This window comes from Gorilla gorilla, chromosome 12, assembly GCF_029281585.2.
Source record: "Gorilla gorilla gorilla isolate KB3781 chromosome 12, NHGRI_mGorGor1-v2.1_pri, whole genome shotgun sequence".
Lineage (NCBI taxonomy): Eukaryota > Metazoa > Chordata > Mammalia > Primates > Hominidae > Gorilla > Gorilla gorilla.
The window spans coordinates 65,676,590-65,697,055 of NC_073236.2; the positions used below are offsets into that span (position 1 = coordinate 65,676,590).

The following is a 20,466-nucleotide window of genomic DNA, read 5'->3' on the forward strand; positions in this document are numbered from 1 at the left end:
CTGGATGTGGGACTGTATAACTTATGCTGGGGGTATGCACCTCAAAAATGTTTTGGTCCAGGGTATGTTGAAGTTGGCCATGTACTACAGCAGAGGCAGCTGGCTAATAAAACTAGGTTTTGAGGGAGTCATTTCAAATGACAGCAACAATGACTGAGAAAGCTCAATGAGATGGGCATAAGAAATTCACATTTTATTCAAAAGCAAAACTTAAACATGAAATACAGCCAACTACGCTCCTTCCTTTCGGCGTTCCGCTATCTTAACTGCTGAAGAATGAAAAACAAAATGACCCCAGATTTTTCAAGGTCAAGTATGTCATCAGACGGACAACCTGCAGGTATCAGACCCTCATGGAATCTACTTTACTGAAGTTGTCATGATGTCCTGTTTTTGAGGTATTTAAAAAAATTATTGTGACAGTGGATGACACAAAATGGAGCTTCCTGGTGAGTTTTTAAAACATCAACTTCTGTGGACCCAAGAAGAAATTTAGGTTAGCACCAACTAAAAAGCAGCCTCAGTGGCATCGAGTGAGCAAAGAAAGCTCCTTCCTTTAGTCCGAACATAAGGGGTTACCAATGAGAGGCAGAAGCAACACTGGGTCAGAGAATGAAGCCCCTGCCCACCATGGTCCCAGCCAGTGCCAGGGGAGGAAGGAGATCCATCTGGTCTCCCTTGGTGTGCCCTTGGGACTCCCAGAGATGTCTGCTTAGCACCCTGGGCTGCAGGAGAAAATCTGTCCCTGGCTATAAGAATGCCTATCATGCTAGGAGAGGCAGAAGTACCCAACTCCCCTTCCTCAAAAACAAAAACTCAAAAAACCCTTCGCCCTTTCTTTCACATCAAGCCTGAGAAGACAGGTGTGGAACCAAAGCACCTGCCAAGCCAGGCAGGCCCACTCCCGATCACAGAAAGGGAGATAGCTGCCTTCTCGACTTGCTTTGTTTGGCCACCAAGGGAAGAACAATACAACACAACACAACACTGCTCAGAGCAGATTATAGCACGGTAAACGGGTCTAAGACAGCACCAAAAGAGGGGAGGGAAAAAAAAAAGCCAAGAGACTGGAGCCCACCTTGTTTTTGGTTGGTTGTGGTTTCAGAACGTTGATAGCACCTCAGCAAGACAGGATCAGGGACAGTCACATTAAAACACCATAGCACCATTTTATTTAGACTATTTCAATTCATAAAAATGCTTCCTAGTCCATAAAACACACTTCAGTAACAAAAGGAAAGAGATACTGGTTGAGGCACGTCAGGGATATCATATAGTTTTCCACCAGCTTTGCCTTGGTTTGAGATCTCATGGTGATTAAACCTCTAGAAGCAAGTCTGGCTGGGTTTCTCTCAATGAAATTAGGTTATCATCGACTCACTGTCAACCGTCCTTGCACATCTACTGCTGTGTGGTACAAAGCAGTTAAGCTCTGCTACTTCTTTCCTTGCTTTAGCGCTTTAAAAATCCCTTGCTCTGCAAACTACTGTTTCCAAAAGAGGCTGGTGGAAGGACCAAGAGGGGGCGGTGGGGTATCATCTCTTTCCACACACACCATCGTCACCTTGGTGAGAAGGCAAAGCAGTACCCATGAAGCCGGGGTGTGGGAAACATTGGCCCTGCTAAAAACCAGACCCAAAACCAAAAACCAAAAAACCCCCAAATCCATGCAACACCTTTAGTCAAGATTTCTGATGGTCAGATGATGATTTCTTGAGCTAGCACCAGTTATTTTGTGAGAACCTGCTGCGAAGCGATTTTTATTTTAAAAATCTCGTAGCACAGAACTTTACAAGCACTTCCCTTGCACGCAACAGGCAGGGAAAACAAAACAGAGCAGAAAAGGAACCAAATGTTTGCACTGCACGTGGATGGTGTCCGTGGACAGGGCACACTGGGGAGATGACTAAGACGCCATCGATTTCCGTTGCTATAATATGACTCTTCGAACTTGGTCATGCTGTTAGGTTCTTTAGTTGCAATGGCTTTATTTTTCTTCTCATGATAAAAATGTCTGTTAATCATCTTTAGGACTTAAAAAATGATAGTGCCAGTAAAAAATAAAAATTTGATTTTTCTCTTTAAGAAACCTTCAGCAGCAAGGGGGGGATAAAGAGCTGTGCATAGTTACTTTTTAAATATATGTCTAAAGCATGCTAATTTTAATGACTGAGATTTGAGGTAGGTTAGACATGTAGTGTACAAATCAGCATGGGCTTGAGCACGGCAACCACACCGCCTAACTCTGGAAACGCCATTCTGAGGGGAGTGGGGACATCCAATGGAGACTGCCTCTTGACTCACCTCTCAGCAGCCTATTTCCTACTGCAGAAACTGATGAACCAAGGCTGTTTGGGCTGGGGGACAGACGTTGCATGCTTTTAGCTTGTATTGGTTTCTCCTTTCATCTAATGGCTTTCCTACCAAAGGGTGATGAGGGGAAGAGTTTATTTAACATACATCAGGAAGATTCACACATGCCAAGTATCAGAATCACCTGGGTTACACTCGGGACCTTCCAAACCAACAGCCAACCTGGGGCTTCCACGGGTCATACAGACGGTCACATTCTCCAAATGTTTCGTAAAATATTGTATTTCTTGCTTAAGATCATTTAAAATGAAGTTTTCAAGGCACCCCCGCATCTACCTAAGCACGGAGTCAAATGAGACCTGCATAAAAGTACTGATGCGATAAGCAAAATAGCATTTAAAGGACCCAATTTTTCCTCAAAACTAGAAAATTAGCATGCTCATTAAAGACTCTGCTTCCTTTAGCTTGTCAAACTGAAGGTCAGAGGTTTCCTATAAATCTGAGTTCTGAATAATTCTAAGTCCTGATAAGCTCTTGGGTATTTATTTCAAAAGCAATAATATTTCATTTTTTTGTCCTGTAAAATAAATGCAACTTTACAGAATATGGTAAAAGTGGAGGATAGACAAAGCACATTAAATATTCAGCTACTATTTACAATTTCTCCCACAATTACATGTTAAAACATACTTTTTTTTTCAAGTTGCTGTTTAAATCTAGGCAAAAGTGCTTAAAAAAATCTTTCACTATTTACAGTTAAAACCAGACCACATAAATGCTCAGGACATCTTACAACGACCCTCCGCCAGTGCTTCCAAACAGATACAGTAAACACCCAGCGGGCCGGTTCTCAGCTCTTACTCAAGGCACCCGGAAGCTCAGGAACTTGCCTATAGCGGTCATCTGATTGTTAAACATGATTCATGAAGACCCATATCTGAATACAACTGCTCAGTAAATACCTGTTCATCTCAGGGCTTGGTGGTCATCCACTGTGTGGCCACATTCCCCTCTGTGTGTCCTGATGAAGCCCCCCATTCACCACACACACATCCACATGGCTAGCATGAGATCATTTCTGCTAATATCACAAGAAAAACCAACACTCCAACAAAGTTTGACTTGGTGATAATGAGTGTCGCTCCCATCAGGCCCAACCTCTCTCAACAACGTCACAAAAATTAAGCACCACATTCTCATTTCAAAGAACCGAATGAATGCACCAGAATTTCAGAACAGCTATATTAAAGTGGATGAAGAGGGGAGAAAGGAAAAAAAGAAAATGATCAAATGGAGAAATGGCACCAATTAGGGAGGAAAATTATAGCAACCTGTTGAAAATGTTTGACTCTTGCACTTTAAAATTGTTAAGTGTAGGCCCCCGAACCCAATGATAGCATGGAGGAAGCAGGCTCAGGTGTGAGGCATGCACCATTGTCCAATGTGGAAATTCAGGGATCAGGATAGATGCATTAACTGTTGTTACACTGGTCTGCTGAGCTCCTGTAGGATGCGACCTGCCCAAGAGTCAAGAAAGTCCCAGCACAACACTACAGCACCAGGCTCCGCACAGCACCATGCACAGAGCACCACTGGCTTTTCACAGCTTGGGTTCAACTTCCTGTTTTTAAAGATACAGTAGCCCTTTTTCAGTATCAGCATAGACTTTGGGGGCATTTTTTAAAAAACTGCCACTAAGACAAATTCCTTCAGCTCAGCATGCATTGGCTTGGCAACATGGTGGGCGCGGCCCCTAAGAACCTCGCACTCCAGCTCCAGCGTGAGGTGCTGCCTAGTGAACCATGACATCGTGTGACTCCATAAATAACGGACAGAGGATTCAGTGTGGAGACTAGCAAGCTTGAAGCCATCTACTTCCAACCTGGTTTCTGGGGAAAGCTATGCCAGCATCTCGTGGGGCTGGCCTGGGGTGCATCTGCCCTTCGACTCCAAGCCGGGGACTGGAAAAGGGACCCCAGATGGTTTTCTGCAGACTCTGCCATCCTATCAGAGAGGACAGAAGCTGTCCTGAGGCTCCCTTCCCCAAAGGGAAGGGGTGTTATGTCGGGAGGGATGAACTGGGTGGCTACCGTCCGCGCTTGGCTCTCGAGGGGCAGATGGCTGAGGACCTCGCCAGCGCCCGAGGGGCTTGGCTCGCCAGACCCAGCGAGACTGGGCGGGGGAGCACTACTGGCCTTTCCTGCCCATCCTTTACCATTACTATTGTCGCTTTTAAAAAATCCAATAAATACACATTTTAAATGGAATTTAAAACTACTCCTTTGTGAAAGGATACTATAAACTTTCTTTCCATTATTGTGATATACAAGGATAGAGTTTTAAAAACAAAGAGAAAATAAAAATAAAAACCCCCCAGACAAGGGGGGGGGACAACTTGGAGATATAAATATTAAGATCACGGAAAAATCACCCGACAGCCGTAGTTTCTTCTTCAAAGTGCTGGGGAAGTGGGGGTAAGGGAGGGGCGGGTCAGTTCTGAGGTTTGGACCATAAATACATATATATGATATGCGCATCTATATATGTATATAGAGATAAAAAGACTTCTGCACCCCCAACCCGCCCCCAGGTATGAGGGCAAAAGCACCACAGAGACAGCTCGGGCCAGGCCCGACGCTGAGGTACGCTGGCTCCCTGGCACCTAGATCCAGCGGCTGTAGGGGCCAGTGACCTTCGTGTAGGCATAGGAGGACACGGTGACCGCCGAGTCTGTGGGCACAGCCAGTGCCTGCCGGGTGGGGACGACCCCCTTCTTCTCTTTCTGCTGGGGCTCAGCAACCACAGTGCCCCCCCACTTGCGCTTCTTCCCGTAGAGCTTGGCCTCCTGCTGGCCCAGGCCCAGCCGGGCAGCCTCCTCCTGCCGTGCCCGTGCCCTCTCCGCCAGCTGCTTCATCTTGGCTTCCCAGAGGGCCAGCCCGTGGTTGGGCTGGTTGAGGTTCTTGTGCTGGTAGAAGACCAGCGAGATGCGGGTGGGGTGGCAGCGGTTGGGCTTCTTAAGCGGCGTGGTGGCGTGCAGCTCCCGCCGGGCACACTCGATGAGGATGGAGCCGTGGGCTGGGGCCACGGCCACGCCGCCGATGTTCTCGTCCAGGAAGTTGTGTTCACTGTCCGACCACAGCTCCTCCTCTTCCTCCTCCGCACCACCACCGCCCTTCTCCTCCTTCACTGCTCCCTTGCTGGGGGGCTCCTCAGCCGGCCCCTCCTCCAGGCTGAAGGGGTCCCACAGCTTCTCCTCTGACTTCAGAGCCCCAAACAGCTTCTCGCTGGATCCCAGGGGCAGACCAAAGGACTGCCAGGCCCTGTCCAGCTGGCTGGCCCCTGCGGCTGGAATCCTGCCCTCCTCTCCTTTCATGGGGTTCCACAGCTTGTCTTGGAACCCAGGACTACCTTTCAGGGCCGAGTTGAAATCCCCTGCCCCCAGCGCCCACGGCTTCTCAGTCAGGCTGGGCCCAGCCAAGGCAGAGGTGCTGTTCCCAAACTTGCAGGGGCTCCACGGTTTGCCTCGCAGCCGTCCTCCAGAGTGGGAAGCCGCCTGCTGCCCCTCACCGGGGAACAGCCCCCACTGGCCATCTGTGAAGTGGGAAGGGGCCAGGCAGCTGGCCCCAAAGGAACTGAGCTTGTCAGGGACGATGGCAGGACTCTCCCCAGACGAGAACACACCCCAGCTGCCACCCACACCGTTAGTCCTCTTGGGGGACATGCTTGGGCCTCCTGAGTACTGTCCCCAAAGGTGACTGGGTCCTCCATTCTGAGACACCTCGGACAGAGGCGTCTTGCCCATCTTGCCAGCGTCTCTGGGCACAGGCTCAGCCTGGGTCAGCGGGTCTACTGGCTCTTGCTTGATGGATCTGTTGTAGCAGTTGGAGCTCTGGGCAAAGGGGGAGGGGTCCCTGGACACTGAGTGGATTGGGGGGGCCTTGGGAAGCAGATACTCCTTGGGGCCTGGGTATGCAGGCTGCTGGTGGTGAGGAGTGGGGTGGTGGGCGTCTGTGGGAACAGCCTGGCTGGGCAGCTCGGCAAACTCAGCACCACCGTAGGCCGGGCTCAGGCTGTTGTGCAGAGCGTGGAGGTCTGGCTTCTTCTCAAAACTGCCACTGCTGCCACTGTGCCCCCAGGCACCAGGACCCAGGAACTGAGAGGGGAAGACGGGGTTGCTGGATGGAAAGCCATAGTAGCTAAAAGACGGGAGAGCGTACTTGGAGTGGAAGCCATTGACGGAGGTCAGGCTGGGCTGTGCATAGTAGGAGTGGTAGGAGTACACGCTGTTCATGCTGTAAGGGTCGGAGGGCCGGCAGTTGCCCAGCACCGAGTAGCTCTCCACCACCGCGTTGCCGCTGTACTTGAAGGAGCTGAAGTGGTTCTGCGGCTCCACCTTGAGGGAGGGCTTCAGGCCTTGCTGGGACAATCCACCCTTCAGAGACAGGCCTGGGGAAACAGAAGGCAAGATGGCACAGGGGCAGACAACACCACAGCCTGGAGAGGCCCTGGGTGGGGGACTGGGGATGGACCCTCCCTCTTTCCCAGGGATGTTTCCTCTTTTGGGACAGGCAGGTGAGGTGCTGAGGCATGTCCAGCCCAGAACGGGTCGTACTCCCTGGGCCCTGCTCAGCACAGGCCCCAGCCCCAGCCCCACTGGGGGTGGGAGGAGGTGATCCCTGCTGAGAAGCAGCTCATGCAGGGTCCACAGTACCCCCACCGACTCCTCTCCTCACCCTAGAGAACTCCAGAAGTTGTACTGAACCACCACCACCCACTCTGTGCCCAGCCCAGTCGGGATCACTGCAGGGACCAGGGCCAGGAGAATGAGAACTCAGATGCCTGCCAGCAACTGTCTCCGCCCATAGCCCTGCTGCCCTGGCACACACCCACATGTCCTGAAGTGCTGCTACTCACCTCAGTATCTCAGAGGGGAGCAAACTAGAGCTCAGAGGGGAGCCTCTGATTCTCTGAGGGATGCAAACTAGAGGAGAAACCCAGTGCTTCCCCTCTACCAAGCTCAGTTCCACGCAGATAACAAGTCCTGCTGTACTTGTGTCCCCACAGCCTCCTATCAGGCTGGCTGTGGCTGCTGCAGATACCCTTCTGACTGACAATTAAGCAGAGGCCCCAGTTCCAGTGTGATGCAGGAGGGTGCGTGGAAGAGCAGGGGCCCCCATGAGGACAGTGCCATTGTGACTCCCAGCGGGCACCCTCCCCCCACACACCTGGGTCCGACGTAATGCCCGCCAGCTCCAGGGCCTCCTGCTTGATCTTCTCCGGAGTGCTCAGCTTCTCCTTCTGAATCTTCTTCTTCTCGGCTGCTGCCTTTCTGGCTTCCAGCTGCCGCTGGCGGCAGGACTTGGCAGGCTCAGGCAGGCGTCGGACCTCGCGGGGGAAGGCGGTGAGCACCTGGATGGCTCCGCTGCCCACCTTTGCATTCTGGTTCTCCTCGCTACCAAACTCATCCGTGTTGGCCATCTTGTACAGGGGGAGAACATGCAGCTGCTCATCCTCGGGAATCTTGCCCACGCAGCGATTGTCTTCCTTGGTCAGGGTGCAGACCTACCCCAAGCAGTGGGGGAGAGAGGACATGGGGTTGGGGGACCGAGTGCTGGGAGAGAGGGGTCTGAGCACCCAAAGCACATGACCTCATCTTTCCCCACACAATCCCAATACCAGCCACTACTACTTCCGAGAGTTTGTGGAAAGCACATTGATCTTGGTTCACGGGGCAACAGTATCACCAGCACTTACAGTCCACTCATCAACTTTCAAGGCACGTTATCCCCTATGATCCTAAGAAGGCTGAGAGGAGATGAGATACCTGGCAAGGGGCCTGGCCAGGACCTGGAGGCTTGCTCTGCCCTCTGGCATAGCACTGACGCCATGGCACCACGTTGCCCAGTGAAGCTCAGACCGTCCACCATTATCTTCCTTGTTCTAAACACTCAGCCTCCTTTTGCTCTTAAAATACGTTTCCTTTTGGGAGGCCAAGGCGGGCGGATCACCTGAGGTCAGGAGGTCGAGACTAGCCTGACCAATATGATGAAACCCTGTCTCTACCAAAAATATAAAAATTAGCCTGGCTTGGTGGCATGCGCCTGTAATCCCAGCTACTTGGGAGGCTGAGACAGGAGAACTGCTTGAACCCAGAGATGGAGGTTGCAGTGAGCCAAGATCATGCCACTACACTCCAGCCTGGGCAGCAAGAGTGAAACTCCGTCTCAAAAAAAAAAAAAAAAAGTTTCCTTTTTATTATAAACTCTATGTGCTGATTATAGAAAATTTAGGCAAGCAAAAAGGAAACAAAATCTCCCATCCCACCACCCAGAAGTAATCATTTTAAATATCACGGTCACCTAATTGTGTACATACACAAGTACACAATTACTTTTTGGTAATTAAAGGGGGTATTATGCATATGGTCACATAATAGCTTCATTTTTTTCTTAACATAGTATAAATATTTTCCTGTGCATTAAATATTCTCCCCCAATATGATTAGAGCTGTGTAATATTATTCTACTGTATCAATGTGTTAATCTCATTATCAAATATTTCAACTTGTTTCCAATTTTTTTATACCATAAACAATACTTTTTGAAATACCCTTTTAGCTAAATTTTGTAAGATTCTTAATTCCTTAGAATGAATGTTAAGTAGAACTGCCACATACTGCCAGACTACCCTCAAAAATGATTCGGTTTTTCACTCATACCAGCAGAATGTGTTTCAACTTTCCTATATTTTTTCCACTAATTTCTTTAAAAACTTTTTGCTCACTGTTAAAATCGATCTCGTTGTTGGTGTACATTTCTCACAAGATTTGCTTTTTTATTCAAGTTTACTCTCTACTTTTGTGTTGACTCTATTTTCTTATTTTCTATATTTTTGATGCTCTGGCATTTGGGGTCTTGATCCCAGAGAGGCTGCCCCTCCCAGGGCTACTTAATTCTCAGAGATAGCAAATGGCTCCCTGCGAGTGTGCCTCTGATATATGAACCAGCAAATCCAGAGCTCACAGCCCCCCGCCATCTCCTTTATCAAACTCACACACCAAACCAATATTTCCCTGGCCTTAATAGAGGGCCGTGCATGAGGAACCACCCCATAGCTCAGAGCCTGCTAAAATATTCAAACTGTTCAATCCTAAACTTCCCCAGTGTAGCTACCCTGCATCACCCATTCTTCCCTGCAAAACCCCACTAAAGACTCTGGGCCATGCTCCCCACTCTTCCTCTTCTGCCTCCTGACTGGCCCGGTGCTCCCCTGAGTAGCCCCAGAGCATGACCTGCCCTCCTGTTTCTAGGATCTGAGTATAAAGTTCTTTCCTGACAATTATCCAGGTCTGCATGTCTTACCATATCCGATTAAAATAAATCCTTGGCCCATTTTAACACAATTCTCTCACTGTCTTCCTTCTTTTGCGAGTTTTATGACTTTTGCCCACTACTATATATGACTTGTCATTTTTTAAATCACGAAGTCATCTTTGCATATTAAGGTTATAATTTCTTTATCACTTGTTACAAATATTGTAGCAGTTGGAGCTCTGTGAATTATTAGTCATTGTTAGTGTTTAGATGACTACCCAGACATCTGAATGTATGCGTGTGTGTGTGTGCATGTATGGCTATATAAAACTACAAATCGGATTACATTACATATACATGCTATTCTGTGACCTGCTTTTCTTTTTCTTTTTTTTTCTTTTTCTTCTTTTTCTTTTTGAGATAAGGTCTTACTCTATTGCCCAGGCTGCAGTGCAGTGGTGTGACACAGCTCACTGCAGTCTCAACCTCCTGGGCTCAAGTGATCCTCCCATCTCAGCCTCCTGAGTAGCTGGGACTACAAGCATGCACAACCACGCCCAGCAAATTTTTGGTATTTTTTGTAGAGACGGGGTTTTGCCATATTCCTCAGGCTGGTCTCAAACTCCTGGGCTCAAGTGAGCCTCCCACCTCAGCCTCCCAAAGTGCTGGCATTACAGGTGTGAGCCACCGTGCCCAGCCTGACCTGCTTTTCTTTTTTTTTTTTTTTTGAGACAGAGTTTTGCTCTTATTGCACAGGCTGGAGTGCAGTGGCGCCATCTCGGCTCACTGCAACCTCTGCCTCCCGGGTTCAAGCGATTCTCCTGCCTCAGCCTCCCCAGTAGCTGGGATTACAAGCACCTACCACCATGCTTAGCTAATTTTTTGTATTTTTAGAAGAAACGGGGTTTCACTATGTTGACCAGGCTGGTCACGAACTCCTGACCTCAGGTGATCCACCCATCTCGGCCTCCCAAAGTGCTGGGATTACAGGCGTGAGCCACTGCACCCGGCCTGACCTGCTTTTCTTAACTCAAGGATAACTCAAGGTATCCAGTTTGTATTGGCCTTTCAATTGTTATTATGGTGTTTTATTACGCTGAACAGAAACCTTATATTTTTATGGCACTAACTTTATTAACCCTTTCACTTAGAGGCACTCTGAGTTTGGTGTCATGCCCTACCCAGCTTGTTTCTTCCCAGACTATGTGTGGGTCTACGACTTCCTCTGCTCTGACCAGCCTCCTGTGTACTTTCTGGGTTGGACTGGCCAGCCCCAGCCCTGCTTCCTACCAGTCTGTCAGACTAACGCTATAAACAACAGACCAAAGGGAAAATCCAAAAGATAAGATGTGGCAGAAGCTGTATTTCCTACAAGAGATACTTTACAAATATCAAAAGGTAAGGGTAGCCTGATTAAAAAAATAAGTAAAGTACATAAATAGGATAGTCGCAAAGATGAAATTCAAATGTGTAAGAAGAAATAGGAAAAAATGTTCAACCTCTCTAGTAATAAACACAAATTAAAATAAGATCATATGTTTCCCACTCAGGCAGCAGGCAAAGATGAAAGAGACTGACAAAATCCAGTGTTGCCAAGTAAGTAGGAGAATTAGTGCCCCAAGCCTGTAAAAGTAAACATCAATGCAATCTCAAGCAGGTTACTGCGCCACTGCACAAATACGTGAGAAGAATGGCCTCTCCCTGTGGTTTACAGAAGGGAAATGTCTGAAAGCACTTAGTGTCCATTGATAGGGGACTGGTTAAATAAATGATGGCAGAGCCATACATACAGCCTCGGAAAATGAAGTCCACTGACATAGAAAGCTTAAGAAAAGCAGGTCATAGAACAGCATGTATATATAATGTGACCCCATTTGGGTAAAATTTCATAAAGCCATTCGTGCACACATACACATTTGGGTGTCTGAATGGATGGTCATCAAACTGCTAACTGGTTATCTCTGAGATTTCAGGCAACCTTTTTAATATTTAAATTTTTAAAAAATGAGTCTTGTTTAGGAAAAAACAATACTTTTCATTTTGGAAGAAAATACTCCTTTTTTCAACCCCAAACTCTAGAAGCTCTGCGATCCAGATCACCTCATGGTGCTCTTGCTCTCGCCCACCTTCCAGGGCCCCCTGGGCTCCTTTGTCTCTCTAACACTGTGGGCATGCCCTTTCTGTGTATTTCACCTAGAAATCCTCACAACTGAGTGCCAGCAGGAGCTGCCCCTTCTTGCTTCTCAGTCTTGGAGGCAGTGATAGAAAACAAGTGGAGAAATGAAATCCCGAGGGGGGCGGGGTCCATCAATCCCCAGGGGGCATAAGCTACACTCGGAATCTGGGAGCCCTCTTTCCAGGCAGATGTGCTGGTGCCCTTGCCTCGTCCTCAGCCCCTGGAAGCCCTGTCTGCCCAGAACCTGGCTAAAAGGCAGAGCAGACAGCCAGCATCATCCCTTCAAGGAAGCCCCTACCCAAGTCCAAACCCCCTCTCTTCTCCATCTGCACTCACTCCCCTGCTGATGGCGTCGGCCTCACAGCTCTAACTATAAACCACGTGCTCTCCAGACCCTCCTTGACCCCTGCCTACTCCATATCTCCACCTGCACGTCTAGCAGGCATCTTGAAACAGGACTCTTGATTTCTTACTCCTAAATTCAGCCTTCCCCTGTTACTTACATCTCGGTCCATGTTACCAACACTCACCCAGATGCTCAAGCAAAAAGCCTTGGAGTGCTCCTCAAGTCCTGCTCACATAACAGTCCAGCCCATCTGCAAATCCTCTTGGCAGTCCCTTCCACATCATCCAAAATCTGTCCCATCAGCACCTCCCCCGACTCCTGCCCAAGCCGTGTCCCCTCTGGCCTGGACGGCTGCCCCAGCCTCCTCCTTCGCCTCCTTCCTCTTATTCCTTCCCGTTCACCTCACTCTGCCCCCACCATCACACACCTCATTCTCTAACTGCAGCAGCAGGAGTGCGTCTAACTTTACAATGCAAACTTACTGCTGCCCAGCTGAGAAGCCCTCAACAGCTTCCCATCACACTTAGAGCAAACCCTGCAACCCTCCCCTGGCCCTCAAGGCTCCCTGTGAGCTGGTCCCTGCCGGCCTCTCCAATCCCACTCTCCCTGCCCCTTGCAGTAAGTTACTCCCTTCCTGTTGTTCCCTGAACACACACCCAGCCTGCTCCCCGCTTGGAGCCTGCACACATGCTGGTCCCTCTGCCTGGAGCACTCTACCCCCAGATAGTGGCTCTCTCACTCTCTTGCGCCATTCACATCTCAACTTAAACGTCCCCTCCTCAGAGCAGCCTCTCATCTAAAATAGCATCTCCTGTTGCTTTATCCCTCACCCTACTTCATTTTTCCCTCTTGGCCTTCATTGCTACAGGACATTCCCACACATACTTGGGCAGGAACTTTGTCCGTTTCATCCCGCAGCATGCAGAGCAGTGCCTGGGCACAGCTGGTACTCAATACACATTTGTCCAAAGAATGAATCAAGGGTTTGTTTGCATTTAAATCCAAGTGTCCACAGAGACCGGGGCCCACACTTTAGATAACTGGGCACTCCAGGTGCTTGAGGGGCTACATCCTGCAGCATCCCCCTAAGACACAGACACAAAGCCAGCCTTGTCTGTTCAAGGGTTTTCTGGTGAGGTTTTCTCTGGGAGGTGGGCGAGGGCAGGCCGTCTTGCAGGGAACCTTCCAGAGTTCTGAGGATCCTGTCTACAGGTCCCTCCCTACCCTCAGCCTGCCTTTCTGAAAAGACCACGGTGGACTCCCTCCCACAGTTGCCCCACAGGTGGGGCTATGACAGGGCACAGGCTTACCACGGTGCACCCATTGTAGAGGTTATGCTGGTCCTTGTGGGCGTGGGCACAGAAGTCCATGCAGGCTGTGACCCCTGCGAAGGGCCGTCCTTCCTTCAGCCCCAGACGGCAGTCAATCGCTATTTCCTCGTTGGTCACCTGTGTAGACAGCCAAGGAGAGGTGCTCACATGACCTGAGGTGAGTGGCCCCGATTCTGCACCTGGGGAGGCCAGGTCTTGGAAGGAGGGATGTTAAGGATGATAGTCACCTTGCCCTTCGACTGCAGGAGGGAGGTTTTCTGGCTGAGAGGCCCCAGCTACAAAAAAGTTACTTTCAGTCTCCTGTAGGAATTACTTCCTTCTGGGTTATCCCAAGTCCCCTTGCCTTGTCTAGGAGATACAAGGGTGACAGGTGAGAGAAACTCGGGCCTCACCAGTGGATACCAGACCAGAGGAGGTGGATGGGTTACCAGGGGAAGGGAGACCAGGATAGAAGAGGGACGGTGTGGGATGCAGGTAGCCTGGTGTAAAAAAGGGGTTTTTATCAAAGAACTACATCATATAGCTTTACTTCTAGACTAGGCTCTTCCCATAAGAGAGCAAAAGAGCCCACTCTCCCACTTCCCACCTTCAGAGCCTGAGCAGAGATGTGGACGGTGACATGTGGGCAGCAAAAGGCCCAGGGCCCGTTACCTGGTTCTGATAGGCCTGAGGGGCCAGTCGCTTGTACAGGGGAGCGACTTCGGTGGCCAGGTCCTGGAAACTCTTCCGGAGCACTTCTTCCTGCAGAGAGAGGGGCAGTCACACATCCAGAGCAGCCCCGCCTGGCAGACCCTGCACCCTGGAAGTGGACTGGCATTCCTGAAGCATCGTGGGGGAGGCTGGGAGGGAGGTGTCATCAGGTGTCTTTCTGGCCTTTCCTTCAGGAGGGCTGTGGTGCTGTGTCCACTTCACAGCTGGGGACATTGAGGCTCCCAGGAAAAGCTGTGGAAGCCACGGCCTGAAGGTCTAGTCATCCTGACTGCTAAACTACTGCTCCTTCAGGCTCCTGCCCAGTTCAGCCCAGAACATATCAAACGTTTCTTGCTTTCGAGTGCTGAACAGCCTAGGTCAGAGGTGCGGCACAGTGGGACTGAAAAAGCCAAGAGCAACAACTGTGGATCCTTCCTCCCAGGCTACAGACAGGAAGAGAGAGGCAGGCAGGATCCATGCTAGAAATTCCACAGCCAGCCCAGCCCAGCCCAGCCCAGCCCAGAGCCTGTCATAAGCCAGGAATACAGACAGACTTCAAAGCTCCAGCTGCTAGACTCGTACTACGTAATGTTATTCACAAACCACATGTAGCTACAGAAATACAGATGAATTCTAATTTTTTTTTTGAGACAGAGGCTCACTCTGTCACCCAGGCTGGGGTGCAGTGGCATGATCTTGGCTCACTGCAACCTCCATCTCCTGGGTTCAAGCAATTCTCCTGCCTCAGCCTCCTGAGTAGCTGGGATTAGAGGTGCCCACACCCGGCTAATTTCTTTTATATTTTTAATAGAGATGGGGTTTTGCCGTGTTGGCCAGGCTGGTCTCAAACTCCTGACCTCAGGTGATCCAACCACCTTGGCCTCCCAAAGTGCTAGGATTACAGGCGTGAGCCACCATGCCCGGCCTGAATTCTAATAAAAATTAAAGCAATTCAGTCCCTCGGTTGCACTAGTCCCATTTTAAATACTCAGCAGCTACACGTGGCTCCTGTATGGACAGCAGAGAATGTTTCCACCATCACAGAAAGTACTGTGGGACAGCACTGCTCTATGTGAAGCAGCAGCCCCTGGTGACATGTGGCAGAGAGTTCCAGGTATCCACAGCCTCTGTCTGGCCCTCCGAAAACAAGCAGGGCTTGAAGGGCTCCTAGGACACCACGTGCACAGGCACAAAGGGTTTATGAAGAAGAAAGCAGGAAGAGAGGAAAGAGAAAAAGAACCAAGCACACAGAATGAGAAATGGAAGGTGGAGACCCACAGCTCAGCTGTACATCCAGTGGGGTCGTCAGGGCTGCCAGCCACTCTTGACCAGGCCAGCCTGGGCCAGTGATGCCAGGCCACCTCCCTGCCTGCTGTCCAGATGCTGCCACCAGCACAGCAGGGGGTGAGGCTTGTGAGCTCTAGGGACACACAGGCCTGAGTTTCAAACCTGCCTTCACCATGAACTAGCCGCATGGGCTTAAGGAAGCCATCTGTCTCATCTGTAAAGTGAGGGGTAACAGTGCCTAGATCACTGGGGTGGAGGGGTCATGAAATCATCTGAGAAACCTATGAGGGGCTTGGCAAAGTGCTTAGCACATCGTAAGAGCACAGGAAGTGGCGGTTGGTAGAACAGGGAAAGAATTTGAGAGAAATTAAGCCAATGTCTTTCCATTCCTGGTAGTTCTTAGGTCCTGGTAGCCCCAGGGCTCCATTCTTTGAAGAAACCACATCTGCTGCTTGTAGGGGAGGGTGAATCTTACCGTAAATAAAAATCTAATAACAAATTAGACTATTTGCATACAGGTCTATTAGACTATTTAAGTCTAAAAGCCAGGTCTGGGGTAATCAAAGAGTTCTGAATTTGAAAATGCTTCCTTTTTCTTATGAGGACCCAAGCTTGGCAGTCAGAGCACAGAAGGTGACATAGGCTTTGGTGTAGAGAGGGTGTCCCTGTGCCACGGGAAGTGGGAAGCCCTTCTGGTACTAGGAGCTTGGAGAGATTTGGAAGGTTGCGACTTGAGTTCACATATTTGGATATTTGTCTGTATCCTAGCAAAGGAAGCCAGCACTCCACCCGCTCAGGAGCCCAGGCAGGAGGAAGGTAAAGTGGCAGACAACCTGGATAGGCTTGTGCCTTCCTTGCATTTGGAGCTGAGTGGAGACCGCCTCTCGGGAGGGCCTTTGCCATGCAGGCATCAGAGGACAAACAACAGAGAGGAGGCGGCCTGAGCAGATGCTCCGGCCCCCACGGCCTGAGGGCGCCTTCCCCTGCTGTCTTGGGCCTAGGGGAGGCCCTGCAGGGCAGGGGTCTGGGTAAGGAGCCTGCAGAGAGAAGGTGCCGTGCCTAGCGGTCATACTGTATGGACACCAGTCCAGAGCCCAGGGACCAGGCCAGGCCCCGAGCATGGAGACTGCAAGGGCCCGGACGACTGCCCAGAGACGTCTGTCCGGCAGCCAGGCAGGGTGGGAGATACCTTGGGAAGTACAGCAAAGGCCCAGAGGATGGCCCACATGCGGGAGACCGCCTTTCCTGCTAAACCTCACACCCAGAAAGGTGTCCTGGGAAGATGGGGGGAAGAAATGACCTCTGAGAGGGCCAAATTCTGACAAGCGATTTGAATATGTATTCGATATTTGGAGTATTTACCTAAAAGAGATGGTTTACATTGGAAGAGCCTGGGGCACCCGTAACTGCTAAGTCTAATTTTTCACACTTGGTGCCCTCCACACACCCCTTATTTCACAGCAAGATAAGGTCAGCTTTTAAAAAAATGAAAACAAGTTCCACTTCCTGCGCATCTGAGTCATGGCGTGCCAGTCCTACCTCCCGCTGGACCATGAAGGATGCCAGGCGAGAAAGGATGGGAGGCAGGGTCCCCGCCCAGCTCTGCTCACCTCTTTGGGATTGTCCCCTGCGAGGCGGAACTTGCGAGGTGTCTTGCTCCGAGCATACTTGCAGCCGTTGAAGTACATGCTCCAGGAACAACCAAAGGAGAAGGAGGCACCACAGGTGTTGGGGTCTTTGCCTTGGCAAGCGCAGGTCCGGCTGCAACACACAGCACAGGTCAGGGATACAGATGCAATATCCCTTCGTTCTGGAGTACTCCTCCTCCCTCAAGGGGTGGCCCTGCTGAGCCCTGGCACCCACCAGCCTCCCAGTGACTGAGACTCATCCTTCCCCACCCCCAACCCCTTTCTCAAGTTTCCTTGAGTAGGAAGCCAGATCTAAGCAGCCTCTGCTGCCTGCACCACTGCGAGCCTGCAGGTCTAACACTGAGTCTGTTGCTGGGAGTAAGTAGCACATGGGTTTACGGAAGTAAGGGGGAAGAATCTGGTAAAAACCCATTAAGGTTTATACTTTCCCTTAACTCTAATATCTTAACCAGCTCCAGCACAGACCATATGAACAGGGAAATGATGTGAGCCCCAGGGTTTGAACGTGCCTATTTCCTATAGCCCAGATGCTAACAGGCCTTTCAACAAAGTATACTGAGATGAAAATTAACGCTTAATACAATCTGGAAACAACCCAAGTGCCCCTAACTGGGGAATGGATAAGCAAACTGTCATAGATCCACACAGTGGATTACGACTCATTGATAAAAAGGAACGAGCTACTGACACACACGTCAACACAGATGAACACTGAAAACACTATGTTCAATGGAAGAAGCCAGACTCAGAAAGCTACACCCTGTATGATCCCATTTATGTGACATTCTCACAGAGGCAAACCTACAGGAACAGGAAACAAGACCGGTGACTGCCCAGGGCTAGGGGAGGGCTTGCTTATAAAGGGTATGGGGCACTTTGGCGGGAAGATGGAACTGTTTTGTATCTTTTTTTTTTTTTTGAGACGGAATCCTGTTCTGTTGCTCAGGCTGGAGTGCAATGGCACAATCTTGGCTCACTGCAACCTCTGCCTCCTGGGTGAAAGTGATTCTCATGCCTCAGCCTCCTTAGTAGCTGGGATTACAGGCATGTATCACCACACCTGGCTAATTTTTATATTTTTAGTAAAGACAGGGTTTCGCCATGATGGCCAGGCTCGTCTCGAATTCCTGGCCTCAGGCGATCCACCCGCCTTGGCCTCCCAAAGTGCTGCGACCAAAGGCATGAGCCACCATGCCCAGCCCTGTTGCATATCTTAATTGTGGTGGTGGTAGATACGTGACTGTAAACATTTGTCAAAACTATATACCTAAGAGGATGAATTTTATTGTAAATAAATATACCTTCATTTTTAAAAATGGGAAAAACTCTGATAAGGGCAGGGTTTGTTTTTGTTTTTGAGACGGAGTCTCACTGTTGCCCAGGCTGGAGTGCAGTGGTGCAATCTCAGCTCACTGCAACCTCCGCCCCCCGAGTTCAAGCGATTCTTCTGTCTCAGCCTCCCGAGTAGCTGGGACTACAGGCGTGTGCCACCACGCCTAATTTTTTTATTTTTAGTAGAGATGGGGTTTCACCGTATTGGCCAGGCTGGTCTCAAACTCCTGACCTTGTGATCCACCCACTTCGGCCTCCCAAAGTGCTGGGATTATAGGCATGGACCACCACGCCCGGCCAAGGGCAGGTTTTGTAAATATCTTCGATACCTTCTATTTATGGGGCACATGTACTTCATACTCGCTAATATCATTAGTGCCAGTGTTATGGACCTGGGGTTTAACGGTGAAGTCAAATTAGCAGACCCTCCGGAGCCAGAGCTAGAACCCAGCTCAAGCAAGATCTGTGGATATGCCTTCCTCAATCACAGTCCTAACTGTGCAGGACAAACAGTGCCGCAGAGAGGGCCCCTAGGAGCCTTCCCCAGGGTTGCCTGCAGTCTCCTGTATTTGCTGCCCAGGACCCTATAGGTGGGCCCTGGCCCTGCAGCCCTCTGCTACATACTCATCGTTGAGGCCGCATCTCCGGCTGGTGGGGTTCCCATACTTCCGGAGGGTGTCGGTGAGCTCCTGGTAGAGGGTGTCTCCGAGGCTACGGGGAATGCCCTCCCAGGCCAGGATGAGGATGACGATCACAGCGTTCTGGCAGTGGTGGCCTGCCCGGTGCCGCACCAGGCAGAGTAGCTTCTCCTCCAGCGTGTGCCTGCGGATCACCTGCAGGGACGCAGGGTGTGAGGGGCAGGAGCCAGGTACCCGTGCTCCTCTGCATGGTGCCACCCCTCCCTCTGTCACACAGACCCAGGGTGCAGGTCTTAACGGCAGGGTTCTAGGGATGTCATGCCCTGAAGACAGCAACCTTACAAGCTAAGAGACCATTATTAGGGAACAAATAGGGAACATTATTAGGAACAAATGTTTTGTTAGGGAACAAAAACATAAAAGTTATTTTGAGAGTGAAATAAAAAATAATTACCACAAAATCTAAGTTGCTGATGACTTACATAGGCTTAGGAGTAAAAATACACAGATAAAAATTGTAAGCCAAAATACAGTCAGATTTTTATGTTATCCTAAAACATTTGCAGAGAAAATGCTGCCTACCTGTGTGTTTTTAGTTAACATGCAAGGGGCCTGGCACTGTGGAAAACAGTCTGGCAATGCCTCCAAAAGCTAAACATAGGATTACCATATGATCCAGCAATTCCATGCCTAGGAATACACTCGAGGGACTGAGAGCAGGACTCAGGCAGATCCCTGAATACCCACGTTCACTGCAGCACTATTCACAACAGCCAAAAGGTGGAAGCACCCCCAGGGTCCATCGGTTGATGAACAGTTAAGTACAACGTGGTATAGACAGACAACCAAGTATTACTCAGCCTTAAAGAGAAACAAAATTCTGATCCATGTTACAACATGGATGAACCCCAAAAACATGCTACGTGAAATAAGCCAGACACAAAAGGACACATAGTACATGATTCCGCTGACATGAGACACCCAGAACAGTTCCATTCAGAGAGACAGAAAGTAGATTAGAGCTTACGAGGGCCTGGGAGAGGGAAGAATGGGGAATTATTGTTAATGGGTGCAGTTTCAGTACAGGATGTTGAAAAAGTTCTGGAAATAGACTAGGTTGATGCTTGTACAACAATGTGAATGTACTTAATGCCACCAACCTGTACACTGAAAAATGGTTAAAATGTTAGATTTTATTTCTACACAAACTTTTTTTTTTTTTAAGAGTCAGGGTCTTACTCTGTTGCCCAGGCTGGAGTACAGTGGCATGATCATAGCTCACTGCAGCTTCGAACTCCTGGGCTTAAGCGATCCTCCCACTTCAGTCTTCTTGAGTACCTAAGACTACAGACACACGCCACCATGCCTGGCTAACTTTTTAAAATTTTTAA

General features: G+C 49.7%; 1 protein-coding gene across 2 annotated transcripts in view; it reads right to left on the reverse strand.

Annotated features, from left to right (window-relative positions):
• Positions 1–1,936: 1,936 nt before the first annotated feature.
• The window catches only part of TET3 (tet methylcytosine dioxygenase 3), a 117,161-nt gene continuing 98,631 nt past the window's right edge, over positions 1,937–20,466 (reverse strand). For both annotated transcript variants that reach the window (XM_004029446.5, XM_019021500.4), the window contains 6 exons: positions 19,062–19,270; positions 17,067–17,217; positions 14,131–14,220; positions 13,459–13,596; positions 7,539–7,875; positions 1,937–6,759 (listed from right to left, as the gene is read on the reverse strand). In XM_004029446.5, coding sequence (XP_004029495.4) covers positions 4,976–6,759; positions 7,539–7,875; positions 13,459–13,596; positions 14,131–14,220; positions 17,067–17,217; positions 19,062–19,270 — 2,709 coding nt within the window. In that variant the 3' untranslated portion in view covers positions 1,937–4,975. The remainder of the gene's footprint in view (positions 6,760–7,538; positions 7,876–13,458; positions 13,597–14,130; positions 14,221–17,066; positions 17,218–19,061; positions 19,271–20,466) is intronic.